The sequence below is a fragment of the Haliotis asinina genome, chromosome 1 (assembly GCF_037392515.1).
Source record: "Haliotis asinina isolate JCU_RB_2024 chromosome 1, JCU_Hal_asi_v2, whole genome shotgun sequence".
NCBI lineage: Eukaryota > Metazoa > Mollusca > Gastropoda > Lepetellida > Haliotidae > Haliotis > Haliotis asinina.
In genome coordinates, this window is record NC_090280.1 from 50,025,407 (window position 1) to 50,047,115 (window position 21,709).

General features: G+C 41.7%; 1 protein-coding gene across 1 annotated transcript; it reads right to left on the reverse strand.

Annotated features, from left to right (window-relative positions):
- Positions 1-2,703: 2,703 nt before the first annotated feature.
- LOC137279868 (uncharacterized) lies at positions 2,704-17,672 on the reverse strand. Its single transcript, XM_067811844.1, has 2 exons — positions 16,798-17,672; positions 2,704-3,591 (listed from the first exon to the last, which is right to left on the reverse strand). Exons 1-2 carry the CDS (start codon positions 17,637-17,639, stop codon positions 3,399-3,401), a joined length of 1,035 nt encoding a protein of 344 aa, XP_067667945.1. The 5' UTR covers positions 17,640-17,672; the 3' UTR covers positions 2,704-3,398.
- Between the last annotated feature and the right edge of the window lie 4,037 nt (positions 17,673-21,709).

A 21,709-nucleotide genomic window follows, 5' to 3' on the forward strand; every position in this document is an offset into this window, starting at 1 on the left:
GAACAGGAACTCCTCTTTCTACTGTGTATAGGATTAGGAAGAATTTTAAAGAGGGAAAGGATTTTGGGCACCAGAAAGGAGCAGGGAGACACAGAAAATTGGACTTCTCAGATCGCGTCCGGCTGGGAATTTTAGCGTCTAAAAAGCAAAGGGCAAGCATCTCCAACATCAGGTATGAAATGATAGAAAGGGGATCAACAGTTGTATCAAAATCTACCGTTAGAAGAAATTTGATTGATCTTGGATGGGAGAAAAAGACTGGAATTCCTTCTCCTCTCATGAAACAAGAACATAAAGACAGGCGTGTTGAGTGGTGTTTGGCACATGAAAACTTTGACTGGGAAAATGTGATTTGTACTGATGAAAGCTCAATATGGGTATATCCCAATAATGTGAAAATATGGACAAAGTCTGCGTCAGCACCGTTGTATCGACGACCTAAATACAGCCCAAAGTTTCATGTATGGGGAGGGATATCCTTATTAGGAACGACCCCGCTGTGTGTGTTTGAGGGAAATCTGACAAGTCAACGCTACACTAACATATTAGATAATTTTCTCCTTCCAAGTGCACATGTGTTTTATGGAAATGACTGGATTTTGCAGCAAGATAATGTTCCTAAACACACCGCAAAACATGCCAAGCAGTGGTTTCAGGAGAAAAATGTGACTGCATTACCATTTCCTGCATATAGTCCTGACTTAAATCCCATTGAGAACATTTGGGGGATGATGAAGGAATGTGTGAATCAAAAGGGGTTGACAAAAATTGAAGACATGAAGAGAGAAGTGGTCCGATACTGGGACAGCATAACTCACGAAACACTAACCTCTCTGATAGGAAGTATGCCTACCCGTCTTAGACTGTGCCGTGAAGCTCAAGGAGACTTGATAAAATATTAAATTGTTACCTACACAACATGAAAAGGTCAGTTCACTTTCACAATACATTAAATTTTATCTGATTTGTTCTCGTTTAATAATATGAAATGCTTTAGCTATTCTCAATAATTTTGAACCATACTGTATGTGATAGTGTTGTTTATCTACGTTATATTGTGTTATGTTTCTATTCGAATTTCTTGTGTACCATTACAAGAGTCAATATTCAATTGTTCCCTGACCCCCAGTGTGACCTCCAGAACTTCCCCAGTCAAGGTTCAAGTGATCCCTAAACCACCTTGCGCCCTGTAGTACTACACAGTCATGGTTCACATGGTCTCTAAACCACCTTGTGGCACCCAGTACTACGCCAGACAAGGTTCAAGTGATCCTATAAACCACCTTGTGGCCTCCAGTACTAGACCGGTCAAGGTTCAAGTGATCCCTAAACCACCTTGTGGCCTGTAGTACTACATAAGTCAAGGTTTAAGTATCATTACATCGCCTGGCACTCAGTACTACAACAGTCAAGGTTCAAGTGACCCTTAAACACCCGTGTGGACTCCAGTAGTACAAAACTCTCCTCCACCGCAATGCTCAAGTTCATCTCGTTCTGTTCCCCATCTCGCTTTTCCCGCACGTGATCTGACTTGAATATCGCCACACCATACTCCTGAAAACGCGCAACTGTGTATGCCTAGAGAACCAGCATGCAGTGCGGTGCCAAGACGAAAGTATCCGTAATAATACGAAACGCATCGTGTGTCCAACTTCCGCTTTACTCAGTTTACCCTCTTGAGTTACTCAGATAACTATCCGTCAACAAACTCTTCTCTGGTTATTTGATTATGAGATTTGCAATGTAAATATCACTGGTTATCTTTATCTATGCTGGTTACATTGCCCACCTTACAGGAAAACTTGTTCTAGTTTAGATAAATATCACCGTTTTACTACAACGTCGGTGGTGCTTTCTAGAAAGCATGGGCAGTGACCCTCCCTATATGTGTGTGTTACTTAAACAAACGTCACATTCACTGGCCTGGCACACACACCGCGTACTCACAAGAAACATTGACCTTTATGGGAACTGGCTAAGTGACTGATCTCTACTGCCAGTGTATTCATCCCTCCACGAGGGATACCCAAAGTTGAGTGGATGTATAATGGATGTACCACAGTGAATATAGGGGAATATGAGATATCCAGCAATGATTACAGAGGTATAGGATATATCCCGAAGTGATTACGGGAGTAGGTGAGCTATCCTGTAGTGATTATGGGGGTACATGATATATCCAGCATTGATCACAGGTGTATAGGAGATATCAACAGTCATTGCAGCGGAATAGGACATCTCCAGCAGTCACTGTAGGGTTATATAACATCATGTATTTTGTTTTATATACACCATGTCAGTGACTGACACCGTTAGGGAATATAATAAATCATAATCCTGTCCATTGTCATATGTTCCATGTCAGTGACTGGCACCGGTAGGAAATGTTTTATTATCTCCTTTGCCATAAATACCATGTCAGTTACTGGCACCGTTAGGGAATACATTAATTTACATATGAGTAAATTGTAGTTCGAAGGAACACTAGAAGAGCAGTTCTCTGTGATATGCAAGGTCATATTTCAGCATGGCTAGTTCATTCTATAACATTAACCAGTTAGCCAGTTCGTCCTCCAGATCCCACCAAGCTGTTTCATAGATTTAATGTCTGGGGGTTGTTGCAGGTTCACGTGATCTAGTCCTTGGGAGTTTGGCGGGAACAGACGATGTTTGAATTAGATGCAAGCAAGGTGAACTATTTCAAGTCAGATATGATTTTATTGCATAATCAAATCAAACGAATAGTGTCTGCTGTCCGCATAATGTTCTCAAGTGGCCACGTCTGTCTGAAACAATACTGGACACGTCTGCCTCCTACTACGCTGGACACGTCTGCCTCCTACAACTCTGGACACGTCTACCTCCTACAACTCTGGACACGTCTACCTCCTACAACAAGGGGAAACTCTAACGCTTACACTGGACACGTCTAACGCTTACACTTGACACGTTTGTCTCCTACAGTACTCGACATGTCTTCCACCTACAACTCTGCCCACGTCTACCACTGGCAATAGAGGATAAGGTTCTCTCCTACAACAATGAACATGTGTTTCTGTTACACCTCTAGACACGTTTATCTCATATAAAACAGGATACGGTACCCTCCTACAACAATGTACACGTGTGCCTGTTACAACTCTAGACAGTCTAGCTCTTCCAAACGCTGGACGCGTTGGCTTAATTCCGGTACTATGCTGGATAATGGACTCATTCTTGTAAACTGTCAAACTTTAGTAGGACGCACTAAGTCTCCTGGGCGTTTAGAAATTTGTGTCTCGGAAGTCCACATGATTTCTCTTAGCACGTTGTGTCTGTGACGGGTAGAGTCTCTAAGAGCTTTACTGTCACGGGTGCATCACCTCACATAAAACGTCATTCAAGTCGTGGCACCATCTTTAAAAGCCCTTGGAGTCACGTGGCAATGCTGACTTGCCTTTGCCATACTTCTCACATGTCCTCAGCCAGGTCCATTTCAGACAAGCTCTCTTCTTGGTGAATTTAAAGCACTGCGGATTTAGGATGTTGAAGAAAAGCTGGCCAACCAGTTTAGCCGTGGAGGACTTGGATCTTTTAAGGCATCGACGAAACCTGTAATGTGAAGCAACACTGAGAATAAGATTGAACTATATCAAATATACATCAGTGTGTTTATAGAGGTATACATCGAAGGAATTTGTAATATGAAGTAATACTGACAATAAGGTTGAACTATATACTCTCACAATCATAGCCTAGAATCGTAATTATGTTGATAGATGCCTGTTCCAGCTATCTGGCGTTGGTATGTAAATAATCGAGTCCGGCACAGGCAAGCCAATGGTCGAAAAGCATAAACATCGGTGCATGCAATTTGTCGCCTCTAATGACAGGCCTGCGTTGCTGAAGGCAAGTTCTAACTCGGATCTTCGCGGGCCTACATTGTTGGAACTCTGCCTGATTGTCAAGCTGAAGTATCACATCGAGCATACCTGATGCTACAGCTGCCGTTATGTAAGGTAGTAGATACGCAAGTACAGACCAGTCACCTTAAAGGCTCTCTAACAAACACAGACCTGTCATCCTTAAGAGCCATCTCTCCCACACAGACTTGTCACCCTTGAGGGCTCTCTAACTTACAGGTATGTCACAATCAAAGACTCTCTAGACACATAGAACTGCAACCTTTTAGAGCTCTCTCTAACACAGAGACCTGTTACTCTTAATGGCTCTCTCTAGCACAGAAACCTGTTACCCTTCAGGGCTCTCTCTAACACACAGAACTGTCACCCTTTAGGCTCTTGCTAGCACACAGACCAGTCGCCATTTAGGGCTCTCTCTCTCTAACACACAGACCTGTCACCCTTTAGAGTTCTTTCTAACAAACACAGACCTGTCACCTTTAAGAGTCCCCTCTCTCAGACAGACCTGTCACCCTTAAGGTCTCTCTCTCATACAGAATTGTCAACCATTAGGGCTCTCCCTAACACGCAGACATGTCACCCTTAAGGACTCTTTCATACACACGCACCTCGCAGTCGTTATGCTCCCACCACTGACGATGGACAGACCCGGTTTCAAGGAGTAAATAAAAACGCTATTAAACATTACATTCCATGCTCCGTTGAGAACATTCTGTTTATGAACTTCTTCAAAGGCACAAAGGACAAAGATGCTCACACAATCATAATATTTTGATAGTATTACATCTAAGTGTGTTTAGACTGGGTCAGGACATTATTTTGCCCATGTTTAAGACACTGTTACCTAAAACCTGCGCGGGCATGTTGTTCATTTTCACTAAGTGGGGAACAACCTTCGGGGTTTCACAACCTACAAAAACAACAGTACCCAGTCGTAGTTTATGAACTATTGTATTCATGAACGCATTAACATCTGTTCCCACCGTGTTGTCACATGAAAAAGTTATAAGAAACTTATCGACGTGTGATCAGTTGGAACAGTGATTAATATACATGAGTCCACAGTGTGTTCAGTGGGCACAGTGTGATCAGTTGGAACAGTAATAATACACAGGGTTCACTGTGTGATCAGCGGGCACAGTGATAATAAACAATGGTCCTCTGTGTTATCAGGTGGAACAGTGATAACACACACGAGTCCACTGTGTGGTCAGCGGAAAGTGTGATAATGCACAGGGGTACGCCCATGTTATACTGTGCAATGTATTATAATCGCCTGTTCCCCTGATCAATATACACATGGATTGAGTTGATCATCATTATCCACGTCAAATAGCTCGGAGACCAAGCCTGCACATATGGACATATCAAGAAGCACTAATTAAGCCAAAATGAGTTGGACTTTTTAAAATATATATCTGTTCATTAGATTGCTATCTACAACTAGAAAAGTTAAAGCAGAAAATTAACAAACAACCAATGATTGGTTACAATGAAGAAATCGACTTGTAATCTGTAGCTATAACACCAGTGGAATAAAGACTGTGTCAAAGCTGTTGATATTTCTCCCATTTCGATGTACGTGGGTCTCATTGACACCGCAGAATGCCTAACAGTGATGCATTCAAGACGAATTGAGAATGGAGATGTATTTAGGTTTATAGGTCACTTTGAGACTACGTGGGAGGTTTTGGGAAGGATTATCCTGTCTTTCATTTAACAAACACATATCTGTACGGGCCGATTTGTTGACATGTGACATAACGTAACAATTACCTCTCTCTGCTGGGTTCCCTCGTCTCACCCCAGTCGCGGAGAGCCCACGTGTGTTTATAAAAGCCAGTATAAACACACATTCATAAAGGACAGTTTCTTTACATAATAACGAATATTGTACCATTGTTACAATTACCATTGTCATGTTATAAAGCTCGGTCACAACTTTAATTCCTGTCACGAGTTTCGTGTTTTCCACCGGAAAAGCTGAACGTTTTCGCTGATATACAGTGAAAGGTGCCATTGTTACACTGCATAGTCACATCTCCCTTCAGTAAAACTAAAGGTTATATTGGGAGAAAACAACGAACGGAAATACCACCACGCCAGTATAAGGATAGTCTGTGCGCGATCACAAAGACGCTCTCTGCAAACAACTATACACAGTCATTCACGTACCTTTTACACTACCAGATCATAGTTACACACCGTTACACACCTTTTACACTACCATAATCACAGTTACACCACAACACCTCCCCAACCCTGAACTGAACTATACTGAACAGTTCTTCAGTCACATCGGATACAAGTCCATCTGTACTGGACTATACTGTAAGTGTACTTCAGTCACATTTGATGAAAGTCCATCTGAACTGGCATATACTGTACGTAAAGCTACTTGACGAGGGGGCAAGGAAATGTCGAGAAATGTTCTGTACAATAAAGAAGAAGATGACATCTATACGTATTTGTCTTATACTAGAATGCTAACTTCATTGTGCCTCTTAAGAGCATCGTAAAGGCGCTTGTGATGCCAGGCCATCTAAACTGTACTGTACGTAAAGTCGCATGTGAATGAATATATAATCAAAGCAAGAGATCAGAAGGCATACATACAACAAAACATACACACTGAAAGCAGCTTTCTAACAATCGCCGTCAACGCCTCCCAGCCCCAAACCACCCATCCCGCTTCCCGCTTCCACTGACACGCACACATTCCCCCATCCCCCATAACGCACTCAACTCTTGCAATAAATCACCTCTCGACATGCCGTGGCCATAAAACGATCACTGAGGCATCCGTAATGTCCATTTTCGTCTATTAATTTTCTCTACCAAGCTGAAATTGATAAGGCTAAGCTCACAACAATTCAAATAGTCAGTGTGATCAGCGGTCCAGTCGGACGTCCTGAGGGCCGCTGTCCACTGTGTTCACACTTGACCCCTGTGCAGCCATTTTCCCCGTCGTTTAAAACAGCCTGGGTCCATTGAAGTCCGACATTGTCCAGAGTCAGGCAGACGGGCGTCCACCCATACCTCCCGCTGTGTGCTGCTTCAAGGCGTGTTAGCTCTCCGTGTTTTTCTTCACGATTCCGCATAGAATGGCGGTTTAATGTCACATCCTCTTGTTTAATTGAAGGTCTGGTTGTAAATCTGTATGTGACATCGCATATTCCAGGTGTATTCAGGAGCCACAGAGCAATGCAAGTTGTTATCATACCAGTTCTGGTATTGATAACCTGCTACAGCGCACGGTCATTTTTTTAAAATAACGATGACACATCTGTCTCTCTGTCCGTTTGCCTAGGGTACGTGTAAAACTGTAGGTGCCTTAACTGTCACTGTTACTACAGCATCTACCGTCACAGTTACTACATTTTATGCTGTCATAGTTACTATGTATAGAGTCTGTACTGTCACATTTTTTACAGCCTTTACCCTTTAGCCTGTCTACAACCGTTACTGTCACAGTTACTAAACTCTCTACTGTCGCAGTGTCTACAACCGTTACTGTCACAGTTACTACACTCTTTACTGCCACAGCGTCTACAACCGTTACTGTCACAGTTACTAAACTCTCTACTGTCACAGTGTCTACAACCGTTACTGTCACTGTTACTACACCCTTTACTGTCACAGCGTCTACAACCGTTACTGTCACAGTTACTACACTCTCTACTGTCACAGTGTCTGCAGCCGTTACTGAAGCAGTTACTACACTGTCTACTGTCACAGTGTCTACAACCGTTACTGTCATAGTTACTACACTCTCTACTGTCACAGTGTCTACAACCCTTACTGTCACAACTGCTATGGACCTTCCTCTCTCAGTTTCTACAGCCATTACTGTCACAGTTACTACACTCTCTACTGTCACAGTGTCTACAACCATTACTGTCACAGCTACTATAGACCTTCCTCTCTCAGTTCCTACAGCCATTACTGTCACAGTTACCACACTCTCTACTGGGACGGTGTCTACAACCCTTACTGTCACAAGCTACTATAGACCTTCCTCTCTCAGTTTCTACAGCCATTACTGTCACAGTTACTACACTCTCTACTGTCACAGTGTCTACAACCCTTACTGTCTCAGCTACTATAGACCTTCCTCTCTCAGTTCCTACAGCCATTACTGTCACAGTTACCACACTCTCTACTGGGACGGTGTCTACAACCCTTACTGTCACAGCTACTATAGACCTTCCTCTCTCAGTTCCTACAGCCATTACTGTCACAGTTACTACATCTCTACTGGGACGGTGTCTACAACCCTTACTGTCACAGCTACTATAGACCTTCCTCTCTCAGTTCCTACAGCCATTACTGTCACAGTTACCCCAGCCTTTACTCTAAAAGCATTCATCACATCCTTAAGATGATATCATCGGGGTTAAGATGAAGGTTTAAAGATGTATTGGGATATAGTGGCCATCGGAGTGTCAGCTAAAACAAAAGAAATCCGATGCTCTTGAGACTGAGATGCTAATGCTCCTCTTGTTATGGTAACAATGCTCTTCTGATTGAGACAGCAATGCTCTTCAGATTGAGATTAAGCAGGTACACAATAGGCAGTTCAACAACGCGAGCGAGCGCCAATCGCTCATGTGTATAGAACGGTTCAATGTGAAGCAGTTCGCTCTGATATATAACACTCTCAATGACCGTGCACACTTAATTTGTTGAAAGGTTACACACATTACGGTCATGGGTGGACCGTGTGAGTATGTCACCGTCCATATTAGAGGTACTAGGGGAGGATAACTATTAACACTGTTTAAGAAACCCATTAAGCTAAGCCCCAAAGGCCCTATCTATGTGTCATCGGGATTAGGGATGCGTCATCTTTGGTCGGTTGCGCGGGTGATAAATAAATAACAGATACAATCCAGATATAGCCCGCTAATACATGCTGGAGTTTCCTTGTTTCCAGTCCTGCTAATATATGATGCAGTCTGCTTGCTTATTCCTATGGAATGGTCGAGATGGAATGTTTATAAACTATTAAGTACCAAAGGTGGTGAATTGATCGAGATAGAGGGGTTATGGATTGATCAAGATTGAAAAGTGATGGAATGATCGAAATAGAAGGTTGATGAAATAATCGAGATAAAGGGTTTGTGGAATGATCGAGATAGAAATTTGATGGAATAGTAAGGTGAGTGGGGTGATCTGCATGGATTAGAGTTTCGACATATACCCAAACTGACAACGGTATTCTGCGGGTGTCACCTGCCTCCGACCTCGCGAGACATCTTTCCCTCTAAAGGACCAGATATAAAGTCAATATTTTCACAAGATTTCTGCTTGATCATGTTAAATCCTAGTCATTACCAGCCTGTGTTTATTGTTTCATGCCTGTGCGTCCAGTCTTTGGATATCTCAAGCTGCGAGTAGGGTGGCCAGGGCTTGAGTGGCCAGTTGGTAAGGAGGCCTCTTCACGGCGAAGGCCTTTATCGTTTGCCCTTTAAGTATGATCTTTTATTACGGCAGTTACAGTGCGAGGACGTGCAGCTACCCAGTTTCATTTGGCTTTTGATGAACGGGGGTATACAGTATGTTATGTTAAGAATAATCCCGCATGCACTGCATTTCATCCAATATCAAAACATCATTCAAAGACATTAGTAACAATTGAACTCTCCACACTCGTAATTAGCAGGGACTTTCTTTGAAAACACTAACGCTGTGCTGTCCTCTCCGCGTATGTGATTAAAAGTGCCTGAGTCGTTGCTCAGAGGTGAATGTCTTTGAATTGTCTGGAAACTGTTGTATATATTGTCGCCATTACAAGGCTGACAGTTTGCTGTAACACAGCAGTACTGGGTCGTTATTCTTTGGACCGACATTGTGATATATGAACGTTTCTATACCACTCTGCTCATAAACACACTTCTACGTCTTTTAGATTCAGAAGCATTTACACCGAAAAACGGTCTAACGGTACAGAAGCGTATCTGGTGTGTCAGAATCAGAGTGGAAACATTAACACCCAACACGACCTAATGCTACACTCACGTACCTGGTCTGTTAGGATCAGAGTGGAGACATTTACGCCCCACACGACCTAATGCTACACTCACGTACCTGTTCTTCGGGAAGCAGAGTGGAAACCTTAACACCCAACACGGCCTACTGGTACACTCGAGTATCTGGTCTGTCAGAATCTCAGTGGAAACATATACACGAGAGGCGGCCTAATAATACACTCGCGTACTTGGCCTATCGACCTATCAAATTCGGAGATCAAGAATTTAACTTATTTATTTTTTCTTAGCTTTTCATCAAATTTTGAAAGTTTGTTTCCTTTGGCAAGCAATAAAAGGAATGAGGTGTCATTTTGCAAGTAAACAATATTTTCCCATAAATGTGACAATATGCAGATGAGTGAACTTAAATTGGGCAATTTATTAGGCTTAGGTGGGGGATCAGCCTCTTAAATTTTAAAATTGACTCTTTCAATTTGAAAGCTTTCATGGAATACAACCAAACCAGGTTGTATATAAATCAATGTGTATTAATAAATTGAAAGTTGAACATTTCATGGCCATTTGTGATCTCTTAAAATGTTTTCTGATGAAATAAACATCATAGCTGATGAATACATCCCTAAGTTCTCTGCTGTTCCTCACATATGAAAACCATGGGTACAGGGATATTTTATAGTGGCAGGTAGGTGCTTTCATACACACACCTGGAGAAAGTGAATGGCCGTGGGTAAGTATTTCTTTGTAAGTCATACTAAATCTTTACTTCTGTTTCTTACATAAACCACATCGTATGCGAGTAAGTAAACTACAAGTGCCTAACTAATCACTTACTGATAATTCCTTCTGTGGTTTTGCAAACGCAGCTAGTTAGTGAAATCTGTCGATAATTTGATGGATCGGTATGGTCACGTCCAGATTAAGGAATTGGAATGGTTATAGCATCGCGCCATGAAGAAGGAATTTAGACCAACCCCCAAAGGGCTTGAGTAAAGGACAGTTGGACCTTTCCCAATAGGGTTTGGGTAAAGGACAGTTAGACCCTAACCCTAACTAGGTCTACAAAAATAGCTATGGCCTCACAAATGCAGGTCAGACAAAAAGAGGGCGGAAAGAAAGTTTGAGTCAGCTTGTCCGGTTTGTTCTTATTTTTTCAGCTGTCGGTTGATCCAGACGGAGACAAAATCTCAATTCTAAGTAACTCTGAGATCCTGGGACACCCATTTGTGTACGACCGTGAACGCAATAATGCTTGCTCAAGATATTCCACTATGCGGTTTGTAATTTGCAGTCGTAAGCGAACAACTTTAATCTTTCCCCCCGTCGAAGATAGAAGCAGTTTTTTCACACCTTCTCAAAGGTTAATTGTGTGATCAAATATGCTTTAGCAAGCTGTCCCTGTGGAGGATCGAACTTGCTAACCTTTGGGAAACTAAAGCACATCTGCAATTATTTGTATGACTCACGTCGATATGGCTCAACCAGGCCCTGAATGAATGGATGAAGCTGCGGCCCAAATCAGGTGTATTTGTGGCGTCTATGTTCAGGATTATATTCTGTGTCGAGTATTTATATGATGTGGATTATATTCTTTGTGGTATTTCTGTTGTAAGGAATATGTTCTGTGTGGTATGTCTACGGTGTGGATTATATGCAGTGTAGTGTGTCTATAGAAGCGATTATATATCCTGTAACTGTGTCTGTGATGTGGGTTATATTCTGTGTAATGCCTCTATGATGCGGATTATATTCTTTGTGGTATTTCTGTTGTAAGGAATATGTTCTGTGTGGTATGTCTATGGTGTGGATTATATGCAGTGTAGTGTGTCTATAGAGGCGATTATATATCCTGTAACTGTGTCTGTGATGTGGGTTATATTCTGTGTAATGCCTCTATGATGCGGATTATATTCTTTGTGGTATTTCTGTTGTAAGGAATATGTTCTGTGTGGTATGTCTACGGTGTGGATTATATGCAGTGTAGTGTGTCTATAGAAGCGATTATATATCCTGTAACTGTGTCTGTGATGTGGGTTATATTCTGTGTAATGCCTCTATGATGCGGATTATATTCTTTGTGGTATTTCTGTTGTAAGGAATATGTTCTGTGTGGTATGTCTATGGTGTGGATTATATGCAGTGTAGTGTGTCTATAGAGGCGATTATATATCCTGTAACTGTGTCTGTGATGTGGGTTATATTCTGTGTAATGCCTCTATGATGCGGATTATATTCTTTGTGGTATTTCTGTTGTAAGGAATATGTTCTGTGTGGTATGTCTATGGTGTGGATTATATGCAGTGTAGTGTGTCTATAGAGGCGATTATATATCCTGTAACTGTGTCTGTGATGTGGGTTATATTCTGTGTAATGCCTCTATGATGCGGATTATATTCTTTGTGGTATTTCTGTTGTAAGGAATATGTTCTGTGTGGTATGTCTATGGTGTGGATTATATGCAGTGTAGTGTGTCTATAGAGGCGATTATATATCCTGTAACTGTGTCTGTGATGTGGGTTATATTCTGTGTAATGCCTCTATGATGCGGATTATATTCTTTGTGGTATTTCTGTTGTAAGGAATATGTTCTGTGTGGTATGTCTACGGTGTGGATTATATGCAGTGTAGTGTGTCTATAGAAGCGATTATATATCCTGTAACTGTGTCTGTGATGTGGGTTATATTCTGTGTAATGCCTCTATGATGTGGATTATATTCTTTGTGGTATTTCTGTTGTAAGGAATATGTTCTGTGTGGTATGTCTACGGTGTGGATTATATGCAGTGTAGTGTGTCTATAGAAGCGATTATATATCCTGTAACTGTGTCTGTGATGTGGGTTATATTCTGTGTAATGCCTCTATGATGCGGATTATATTCTTTGTGGTATTTCTGTTGTAAGGAATATGTTCTGTGTGGTATGTCTACGGTGTGGATTATATGCAGTGTAGTGTGTCTATAGAAGCGATTATATATCCTGTAACTGTGTCTGTGATGTGGGTTATATTCTGTGTAATGCCTCTATGATGTGGATTATATTCTTTGTGGTATTTCTGTTGTAAGGAATATGTTCTGTGTGGTATGTCTACGGTGTGGATTATATGCAGTGTAGTGTGTCTATAGAAGCGATTATATATCCTGTAACTGTGTCTGTGATGTGGGTTATATTCTGTGTAATGCCTCTATGATGCGGATTATATTCTTTGTGGTATTTCTGTTGTAAGGAATATGTTCTGTGTGGTATGTCTACGGTGTGGATTATATGCAGTGTAGTGTGTCTATAGAAGCGATTATATATCCTGTAACTGTGTCTGTGATGTGGGTTATATTCTGTGTAATGCCTCTATGATGTGGATTATATTCTTTGTGGTATTTCTGTTGTAAGGAATATGTTCTGTGTGGTATGTCTACGGTGTGGATTATATGCAGTGTAGTGTGTCTATAGAAGCGATTATATATCCTGTAACTGTGTCTGTGATGTGGGTTATATTCTGTGTAATGCCTCTATGATGCGGATTATATTCTTTGTGGTATTTCTGTTGTAAGGAATATGTTCTGTGTGGTATGTCTACGGTGTGGATTATATGCAGTGTAGTGTGTCTATAGAAGCGATTATATATCCTGTAACTGTGTCTGTGATGTGGGTTATATTCTGTGTAATGCCTCTATGATGTGGATTATATTCTTTGTGGTATTTCTGTTGTAAGGAATATGTTCTGTGTGGTATGTCTACGGTGTGGATTATATGCAGTGTAGTGTGTCTATAGAAGCGATTATATATCCTGTAACTGTGTCTGTGATGTGGGTTATATTCTGTGTAATGCCTCTATGATGCGGATTATATTCTTTGTGGTATTTCTGTTGTAAGGAATATGTTCTGTGTGGTATGTCTACGGTGTGGATTATATGCAGTGTAGTGTGTCTATAGAAGCGATTATATATCCTGTAACTGTGTCTGTGATGTGGGTTATATTCTGTGTAATGCCTCTATGATGCGGATTATATTCTGTGTAGTGTGTCTAGATCTCTAGAGACTGTAAACAATTAACGTCGTTCGTAGCGGACGTAAGGCCCTCCGTTGAGGGTGTCCCGCTATTTACTGAGGTGCTTCTGGTCATCTAGATGGGATTTCCATTATCTGTCTGACTAAATCTATAGCGTAATCCTAACGCTAACGTTTGCTGAATAAATCTACACCCCAACTTAACTCTAACCCTAACCTTAACCCTAACCCTAACTAAATCAATACATACTATAGAATGAATATATATGTACATCCTATCCCACGCAGTGACATGTAAACCGGTATACACACTGGAGCTGTCGATTCACGCTACAAATATCCATATTCATGCAGTATACAATGGCCGTGCAACAATTCACACACGTTTCCATATCTAACCGGCGCGGCAAATGTCATGATTCATTCAGTGATACAGAAATGTCTACACTGAATGATGATTCAGGGTCTGGGAACACGTTAATTTGCATGTGTCAAACACAGTATGATCCAAACATGACTTACATCTCCCGTATATTCATTATGGTGCTTCGCATCAGAAGGCTGAGAGCACCTAGCTAGCATCAGAGGGCTGTCAGCACCTCCCTAACATCAGAGAGGCCTTTAGCACCTAGCTAGCATCAGAGGGCTGTCAGCACCTCCCTGGCATCGGAGAGGCCTATAAGCACCTAGCTAGCATCAGGGAGGGCTGTCAGCACCTACCTAACATCAGAGAGGCCTATAAGCACCTAGCTAGCATCAGAGGGCTGTCAGCATCTCCCTAACATCAGAGGGCTAAAAGCACCTAGCTAGCACCAGAGAAGGCTGTCAGCACTTCCCTAGCATCAGAAAGGCCTATACACACCTAGCTAGCATCAGAGAGGGCTGTCAGCACCTCCCTAACATCAGAGGGTTGTCAGCACCTCCCTAACATCAGAGAGGCCTATAAACACCTAGCTAGCATCAGAGGGCTGTCGGCACCTCCCTTGCATCGGAGAGGGCTGTAAGCAACAACCACAGGCCTTACACACAAGATAATGGCAGTTTTGCATGTCTCTAACAACATGGTATGCACACTAGCTAGATGATGCCTGATGTGCATGTGTCTAACAACAGATCTTACACACAGGATAATGTCATACATGCATGTGTCTAACAACAGGTCTTACACACAAGATAATGTCAGATTTGCATGTGTCTAAAAACAGGGGTTACACACAAGATAATGTCGCATAGGTGTGTCTAACAACAGGGGTTAGACACAAGATAATGTCGCATGTGTGTGTCTAACAACGGGGGTTAGACACAAGATAATGTCGCATAGGTGTGTCTAACAACAGGGGTTAGACACAAGATAATGTCGCATAGGTGTGTCTAACAACAGGGGTTAGACACAAGATAATGTCGCATAGGTGTGTCTAACAACAGGGGTTAGAGACAAGATAATGTCGCATAGGTGTGTCTAACAACAGGGGTTAGACACAAGATAATGTCGCATGTGTGTGTCTAACAACAGGGGTTAGACACAAGATAATGTCGCATAGGTGTGTCTAACACAAGATAATGTCAGATTTGCATGTGTCTAACAGCATGGGTTACACAGTAAATTATGTGGGGCATGTGTATGAACATTTACGCATTCGACTGACAAAGCTGTTAATCACCCAAACGGGTGAGTTGAGTTATAGATAGCTATTAGCAAATGCGTGCCCCTGTTGAATAGTTCGTCTATTATAGTTCAGCAGGGCGTGACTGGTTCCTTAATGATTCATTAAAAGGGGTTTGCCATGACGCTGCTATACTGCAGTGTTACTCACTAGCTCCGCCGCTTGAAGGATTTGCTTATCACGGTGACACAGATGAAGAAAGCAGTCGGTATAACAAAATACAAGGATTTCAGAGGGACGAGTGAGATGAAGTAGCCTCTGTACTTCCGTCATGCTTATTTACATCGTATCATTATCCGTTCTTATATCATTGATCTGAAGTTGGGTATTCCCTCAGCCATGTCATTAGTTAACGGAAACATGAGTGATTCATGTCATTTTAGTCGTCTGGCAAGTAGAATACCTTGATGTGCAACAGGATATATAGTCGTATGACAAGTACATTATCTTGATTTGCAACAGGATACGTACTTGATGAATCACACCGCTCAACACATTTCTCCGATTTAAATAAATCAAAAGCTATCATGAAAATATTTCAGCCTCCTTTTTTGCATATGAATGACTATCGTCGCTAATATTGTATTGCATTTTGAAGACAAACCAAACTATGAAGCGGCCATTGAAATATTTGGGGGCTGGAGATTTGGTTGGAGGCGGAGTATATGCGCTGACCTCACCCATACAGACAGTCTAGATTGTTGCACTATTTTGTACCAACATAATGTTAGGATATCTGACTGGCCTGACAGATGTAAATAAAACAAGATTATCCTTGCTCACATTTCGATGAGACAAACATTGATGCAATGCGTCATTGTGTTGTACGTCAGATTTGCAGGTGTCTTATAACATGGATTACCCACTAGCAAGATAATGTCAGATTTGTATGTGTCTAACAGCATGATATACACAGGAATATGTCAACTGTACATGTATCTAACAACATGTTTCACACACTCACTTATGTGAGAGATATGAATTATTACGCATTCAGCTCGACTGACAAAGCTGGTATTCCCTCAAACGGGTGAGTTGATTTTTAGATAGCTATTAGTAAATGCCGGCCCTCATTGAATATTTCGTCTATTATAGTTCAGTTCTTTCCTTTATTGACAGCTTACTTCATCAACAGAGACTGGACCTCACCATGTAGTGCATGAAGGTTAAACAGCCAAACAGTCTGGCATTTGATTTATTCACTTGGACTAAAACGTCAAGAAACACAGTCATACATACCTGTCGTCGCAGTGGCAGTGGCTGAGGGTGTGGAAGTTGTAGTTGAAGTAGTTGTACTTGTAAGAGAAGCGTTCAATGATGTGGGGACAGCTGTCGTGTTTTCGACAACAGGCGTCGGTTTTACGGTCGTAGCCGAGGTCGTCGTAGGAGTCTGCAATATCGCCGTCGCCACACCACTTCGTCCCCGGGAATATCAACCACCCGGAAAATAGATCGCGCTTAGTACGCACGTGCAGGTGGGATGTCTCATTTGTCTTTGAGACCAATTTGGACAATTTAGCCCCACCGTGCTTCCTTCTCTGATAGACTGCGTCAGACCTCGCGCGGTGTTTCGCACTGGAGAAAAGTCGTTGACAGGCTTTGGCCTGAGTGTGTAAGTCTATGTAGGAGGTAAACGGTCCCAGTTGTCCCAGGGTGTGAACAGGCTGAACGGCACTTCCATATTGTAACGCACTCATGTTGCGATACACGTCCGTCACATTACTCAAACTGCCCCGGAAAAAAAATTTCTTGGCATGGGTAAAATCGCTTAGCATACGTAAAACCATTTTCCTATTTTGCGTGTATTGACAATCCCGCAAACCCGCATGTTGAAAGACCAGCTGCACTAGTCGACGGCCGTCAGTAATGCGACGCACTATTAAGGTATCCGGAGTGTCCATGAATGCAGTTGTTTCCAAAACCAGAATTCGCTTGTATGATATCCGTAATTCCCTATATTGATTTTCATTTAAATTTACACTTACAAAATTCTTGGAGAATAAGGAGTAATCCCGTTTCCACCCTGCTAAGCGTCCAAGAAGAATCAGGAACAAAGCCAAACGTAATCCACCCGGCTCCATCTTGGAAATCTCTAAATCCTGTCTTCACGTCGGCTACCCCTCGTGCAAAATGTCGTCTGCAAGTCGGAAGATGGTGACGTCATGTGAGTTCCCGCAGGTAGTCAGATCTGACAATGGAGTCACGACAACAAATCCTATAGTCAACCACAAAGATTACAATAATATTCATTCACTGAGCACACTTTGATGTGTGCCTTGCCCTTAAAAACCTCTTAATGTTAGACGAAGACTCATTGCGTCAAATTTATGTCGATGGGGTAAACTTTTTGCTCTTTGTATCAAACAGTGTCATTTGATAGGTGTAATGTGTCCATAAAAAGCGGACCCAGTCCGTTTCAGTTTGTCCACATCGACTACTGGTTCACGGGTTATTACCACGTTTCGCACCCCTGCCTTTTTCCCTCAGTGTTCAGTTTAACAAGTTACCCGGTGCAGGACCAGTCAGCTGAAGCCGGCGCTCTGCCTCGCTCATTTACCCCTTGTGAAAGGGTCTACCCCTCGCGCTGCTATTGTTCAGGTACTGGTGCGCCCGTTCACTTTCTCCGCGTACAAACCAACTGTAGGTGGGACAACTCTCCGATGGTTTCGTTTGAGGGTTTCCGGAACCACATTTGCGGTAGACCGCGCGATGGAATTAACGAAACAGCACAAGAGACTGAGAAAATATTTAGTCAGTTCTGTAGCAAAATTAGACACAGTAGTCAGAGCCATTTATTTTACATTAACAGAAAACTATAACTATTTTACATCTAAATAGTAGTAGTGCTCTCCAAGTGCTGACATGTGGTTCGAGTTTCCAGACCTCGTGAGACCTCATCTGACCTCTTAGTCAAAGTTCTAACGCTTTCATCCTCGAGTAGTGTTCAGGAGAAAATATGCCTATATATTTTCTTATCCCTCGTAAATAGGAGACAGTACAATACGCCGCGTTCCGTGAATGTTGTCTACACCTGTTAAACAGGTGAGCGTAGGTTTATTGTTGTCAAATATTATCTTTTAATAAAGGTGACGGGGGACTCAATGCATATAATCAATAATATACGTTTATTGCGGGACGCAGCATGTAGATTAGTGTAGCCTGGAGGAGGTGTTTAGATGGGCCTGAGTAACCCCACCACCCCGCTTTGGCTGTCCCTCCCTCCCGCAAGAGCCAGTGTGACGCATCAACTCTCTCTCTCTCTCTCTCTCTCTCTCTCTCTCTCTCTGTGTTTGTGTGTGTGTGTGTGTGAGTGAGTGATGTGTGTATGTGTGATGTGTGTATAATGTATGCCTGGTGTTTGTTTAATGTAAGTCTCGTGTGTGTTTATTGCATGTCTGGTGTGTATAATGTATGCATTATGTATGTCTAATGTGTGTTTGATGCATGTATTCTGTATGTCTGATATACGTGTAGGTGTATGATGTATAATGTATGTCTAATGTTTGTGTGTGTATGATGTATGTCTAATGTATGTCTAATTGGCGTGTGTGTGTTTAGAGTATACATCTGATACGTGTGTGTATTGAGTGTGTAATACATGTCTTTATGATATGAGCTTGATGTGTGTGTAACGGATGTGTCATATGTGCATGTACAATGATTGTGTACAATGCATATCGGGTGTGTGTGTATCTGATATCTCTCATGTGTCATATGTACATGTACAATGATTGTGTACAATGCATATCGGGTGTGTGAGTATCTGATATCTCTCATGTGTCATATGTACATGTACAATGATTGTGTACAATGCATGTCGTGTGTGTGTGTATCTGATATCTCTCATGTGTCATATGTACATGTACAATGATTGTGTACAATGCATGTCGGGTGTGTGTGTATCTGATAACTCTCATTTGTCTTTCAATCTGTATGTTATAGAGAGCTGTTTTGCACAGTATGGCTTTATTTAAACCACATTTACCTAGTGTAAACAATCTTTTGAAATATGAAGCATGGCTATTTTCAGTGGCTTTGAAATGATTTGCTCCTCGTATTTCTGATCCATATAACAACAGTGGTACTAATTTAGTGTCAAAAAGTAAACAAAAAGAATCAAATGACATGAACTTATTAACTTTACAAATTTTGAAAATGGAAAATAATCTCTTCTTAGTTTGTGCTGGGTGGTTTTACATGCCATGGATCAATTTAATCGACTGGAAAATGAAAGACCCAAATGTTTACCTTATAAAACAACATTTATATCTTTGTCACGGAATGACCAATTTTCAGAATGTGCAACTTTACCCCTGTTCCTAAAAACAACTATTCTACACGTTTCCACATTCAACTCTACTCCCCGTGCGTCACAAAATATTTGAAGAATATCCAGCTGTCTCTTTAAACCCGAAATTAAAACGTAACAATATCGCCTGCAAACAGAAGTGAACGTGAATCCTTGATTTTGGGGTGTTACAAATATTCCATTATTACATTATTTATCCATATTATCTACGAGTTCATTTATAAAAAAAAAAAATGAAGAGTAGGGGTTTAGTACACAGCCTTGTCGCACACCAACGAAACGTTTCAGTGTTGCCTGAATTAGATCAGTGTCATACATGCTTCTTAAAATATTATACATCTTGTCATGTATGTAATAGGAATAACAGTTTCTTACGGTCAACGAAATAAAAGGCTCTCTTATAGCACAATATGTACAGCCATTAATTTACACAGCTCGAGCATACTCTTTCCACGCATATATCTGACTGCAGTATATGAATTGCAGGATCTAGAAACGTTACCCCATGAATAGCAGTCACCAACGGTGGTGTAATCAGAAGCGTCATTTTCTATGAAGACAGGCTATTCTGACATTAAAATCATACTAGATCGCCAAACAAAATGAAGTGTTTCCTTTAATATCAAACTGAGTATGACATTTTGAAACATACATTTAACACAACTGCATTTTGGGAAATAAAAAAGCCCAAATAACTTAAAAAGTAATGCCAAACTCAAATTGTCTACTATGTTTGAGTATAATGGCAATTTCAGTTCATACAGAGATATGCATTTTTTCATATTTGAGTAAAAACTCTAACGTAAGTCAAAATTCAGACTTAAGTCTATTTCGAGAAACAAGAGCGAATAACTCATTGTCTCAATAAAAGTGATTACATCATGGGATTCACGAAATGATATAAAGTCTGAATCTGATATTTTTGTATTTATACCACATATATCCCATGCACAGAAACATAGATTTACGAACGGGGGTAACTTCCGATTTTCAACCTGGAGCCTGAAGCAGACGACACATCGTGCGGGGAGGCAGCCTGGTTATTAGCTGACGACGTGTGCGGGAGACAGCGGACGGGGAGTCGGAGCTGTAGTGAGCAGGTTGACTTCTGCTTGACCAGTTTCGCCGTCGTCCAGTCTGACAGATATCGTGGGGATCCTCGTCGAAAACAAACACATCGCCGTCGATGACCAGTTTATGATAGCTTAACAAGAGTACCTTGTTACCACACCGTTTGTTTCATAAAGGGAAAGAACTGTTGTCTAATCCAGCCAATGTTTTAGGTGAGGTCCTCAGAAACTCTATTAACAACAACCTCCTTCGACTGACGTCTCCACCATTTCCATAACGGACTCCTTATCTTTACGGATAAGTGATTGATCTGGCACAAGATCTACTGTGCATACGAAGGGCCCGGTCAATGGGAATTGACGCTGCATTAACCTTGTTCAGTTTGTTTGAGAGAAAGACTCTAACTCTACTTTCAACTTTGTCCCCCGTCTCTCCTTGCTCTTCAGCAATGGCATGTATAATGACATTACTGCGTCTGTCTTCGTCTCCTAACAGATCTGTCTTCGTCTCCAAGAACATCACTCGGCCACGGAGGGGGTCGTTTTCTGATGGAAGCGCACGTAACTGTTCGTTGCCACCACCACGTGCGAGACGGTAGAAATGATCGTCTAGGGAGGAAAGATCAGCCTGTATCGACTTACGTGCAACAGCGAGATCCGACCTACATGACACTGGCGAGAATGAGACATTCCCAGTGACACGGGTAGTAGATAATCTGGTCTGCATCATGTCCTTGGAATTGATATAGCCCTGTAATGGGACTGGCTGGTT